Raw genomic sequence first — 2,759 nt, 5'->3', positions numbered from 1 at the left:
GGCAAAATCTACCGGCTACGAACTCAAGAGGACAGCGAGGACGACAACAACACCTGGAACGGCAACTCCACCCAGCAGATGTAGCACAATAACAACAATAACATCTCTCTCTCTCTCTCTCCTCTGTCTCTCTCTCTCTCTCTCTCTCTCTCCTCTGTAGCTTTCTCTCTCTCCGTCTCTCTCTCTCTCTCTCCCTCTCTCCTCTGTAGCTCTCTCTCTCCTAGCTCTCTCTCTCTCTCTCTCTCTCTCTCTCTGATCCGGTTAGTGTGTTGGGTGCGCTGTCAGTGTAACAGAAGTTTATGCTGAGATCTTAGGGCTATGTTTTCCTGTTTTTATTTCTCTCTTGTCCAAGGCTGTCGTGCTCTCCTGCTCCTTCCCTGCATGGGTAGATATAATCAATATAACTCCCACTCCATGGACTTGACCCCTGACCCCCCCCGACCTTCCTCTTTTGTCTTTGTGTTCAAACTACTACTTGATTCAGCCTGTGACTACAGCCAGGGCGTCCCTGAACACGCCGAACTGAGGCTGTAGGTCAGCGGGCTTTGGAGGCCAAGAGCTTCTCTATATAGACTCGTCTGACAGATGCAAAAGAAGCCTTTTGTGTTTTAACAGTAACCCAGATGATTTAAAGAGGTGTGTGATGTACGACACTATGAGGGCGGTCGAGGCGAGAGGCTGGTAGACGGAGTGTGTCTAGGCTCCGCCCCCTCGGCAGTAGAATGTTTCTACCAGTGCAAAATGGACGCCACTGTAAAGCTCTCATGTAACAATGGGACATAAAATAAAAACGTTTTTCAATAAAAGCTTTTGTCTGGCATTGTGAGGCCAAGGAAGGCCCGTCTCTTTTACCAAAACAGAGAAAACGGAACTAAAGAGCCGTATTTCGTATTTTGTTCTCAGGATCCAAGAAGAAAAAACAGAAACAATTTGAATAATTTGGGTAGGCTATTTGAATAATTTGGGTAGGCTATTTGAATAATTTGGGTAGGCTATTTGAATAATTTGGGTAGGCTATTTGAATAATTTGGGTAGGCTATTTGCTCAATTCTGTTACGGAAATTATATCTTACTCTCCGCTCCATTTCCTAGCGCATCGTGGCCAGACAGTCATTATCTGCGTGAAAGATACAATTGTAACATTAAGAGTCCGTGTCGTCGCACTTGGGCTGATTTAATTGGCGGAATACGGACCATAATGCATAATTTTGTAACTTACCACATACAAGATACATGCACTTCAAAACAAGCAGAAAGTTGTGGAGAACAGGTGTTGTGCGGCTCTTTTGTTTCGTCGACGTCCCATGGATCCAAAATCAAAAGTGAAACCACATGCACATCTTTCTGCGGTTTCCCTACTAACACAACCAGGTTGCCGCAATGTTGCAGCAACGTGCAATTTAGACTTTTGTATGGTCCACTCAACGTCAAGTTGGTATCTGCACACAAGTTGCTGCAACGTGCCCACAACGTACCTGTAATGTGCACATAACGTTGTGATTTCCGTGATGATTTCGATCTCCTATTAACAATCTCCTCTAGCAATAACAGATCAGCCATTGTGCGTTGATGAGACAATTGTGATAGACGGCATGGCTTTTATATCCTACTCATGATGATTTCACATGTGCACGACTGATAGATTTTGTTATCGTATCATCTGATCTGAGGCCATGTGTTTTGGACACTCGGGTAAAGAGAGGGGCAGAGCTGTCCACTAATCACCATCTGGTGGTGAGCTGGTTTCGATGGCGGGGGAAACCTCTGGACAGACCTGGAAAACCCAAGTGTGTAGTGAGGGTGAATTGGGAACGTCTGGAGGAAGAGCCTGTCTGGAGAGATTTCAATTGCCACCTCCGGCGGAGCTTCTCAGGCATCCCTGTGGAGGTTGGGGACATCGAGCATGAGTGGTCGGTGTTCAAAGCCTCCATTGCTGAAGCTGCGGCTGGGAGCTGTGGCCTGAGGGCCATAGGTACCTCACGGGGCGGTAACCCTAGGACACCGTGGTGGACACCGGTGGTCAGGGAAGCCGTTTGACTGAAGAAGGAGGCCTTCCGGGATATGTTAGCCCGGGGGACTCCAGAAGCAGGAGCTGATGAGATCCGTCCAGAAATGCTGAAGTCGCTGGGTTTTGAGAGGCTGTCTTGGTTGACACACCTCTTTAACGTTGCGTGGAAGTCCGGGTCAGTGCCAAAGGAGTGGCAGACTGGGGTGGTGGTCCCAATATTTAAAAACGGGGACCAGAGGGTGTGTGCCAATTATAGAGGCATCACATTACTCAGCCTCCCAGGGAAAGTTTACTCCAAGGTGCTGGAAAGGAGGGTCCGGCCGATAGTCGAACCTCAGATCGAAGAGGAACAATGCGGATTTCGTCCTGGTCGTGGAACCACCGACCAGCTCTTCACTCTTGCAAGGATCTTGGAGGACCTTGGAACACCTGTCTACATGTGTTTTGTGGACTTGGAGAAGGCTTACGACCGGGTCCCTCGAGAGGTCTTGTGGAGGGTTATGGATCCCTACTTAGGGCCATCCAATCCCTGTACACCCAGAGCGAGAGCTGTGTCTCCGGCCAGGATCGACTAATTGAACACGTTTGGTGATCGATTACATTGGATTGCTGAACTGCGTGGCAAATGGACAAGTTTCAACAACGTCCACCTGCGTTGATTGACGTTCCCCCTTATTTTGAAAAGAATCACGACATGAAAAAGGTGGATGTGAAACATCTCTTTAAAATATGCGTCATTACTGTGGCATAA

At 48.0% G+C, this 2,759-nt stretch overlaps 1 protein-coding gene across 1 annotated transcript in view; it reads left to right on the top strand.

Annotated features, from left to right (window-relative positions):
- The window catches only part of ubxn4 (UBX domain protein 4), an 8,412-nt gene extending 7,640 nt beyond the window's left edge, over positions 1-772 (top strand). The window contains 1 exon segment of the mRNA XM_084443070.1: positions 1-772. This exon segment is cut by the window's left edge and continues 55 nt beyond it. Within this exon segment, the coding sequence (XP_084299196.1) occupies positions 1-84 (84 nt within the window). The 3' untranslated portion in view covers positions 85-772.
- The last annotated feature ends 1,987 nt before the right edge of the window (positions 773-2,759 follow it).

Source organism: Borostomias antarcticus, assembly GCF_949987555.1.
Source record: "Borostomias antarcticus genome assembly, chromosome: 9".
Classification (NCBI taxonomy): domain Eukaryota; kingdom Metazoa; phylum Chordata; class Actinopteri; order Stomiiformes; family Stomiidae; genus Borostomias; species Borostomias antarcticus.
The sequence above is the reverse complement of the archived record's forward strand: the minus strand, read 5'-3'. Positions and strand labels throughout refer to the sequence as shown.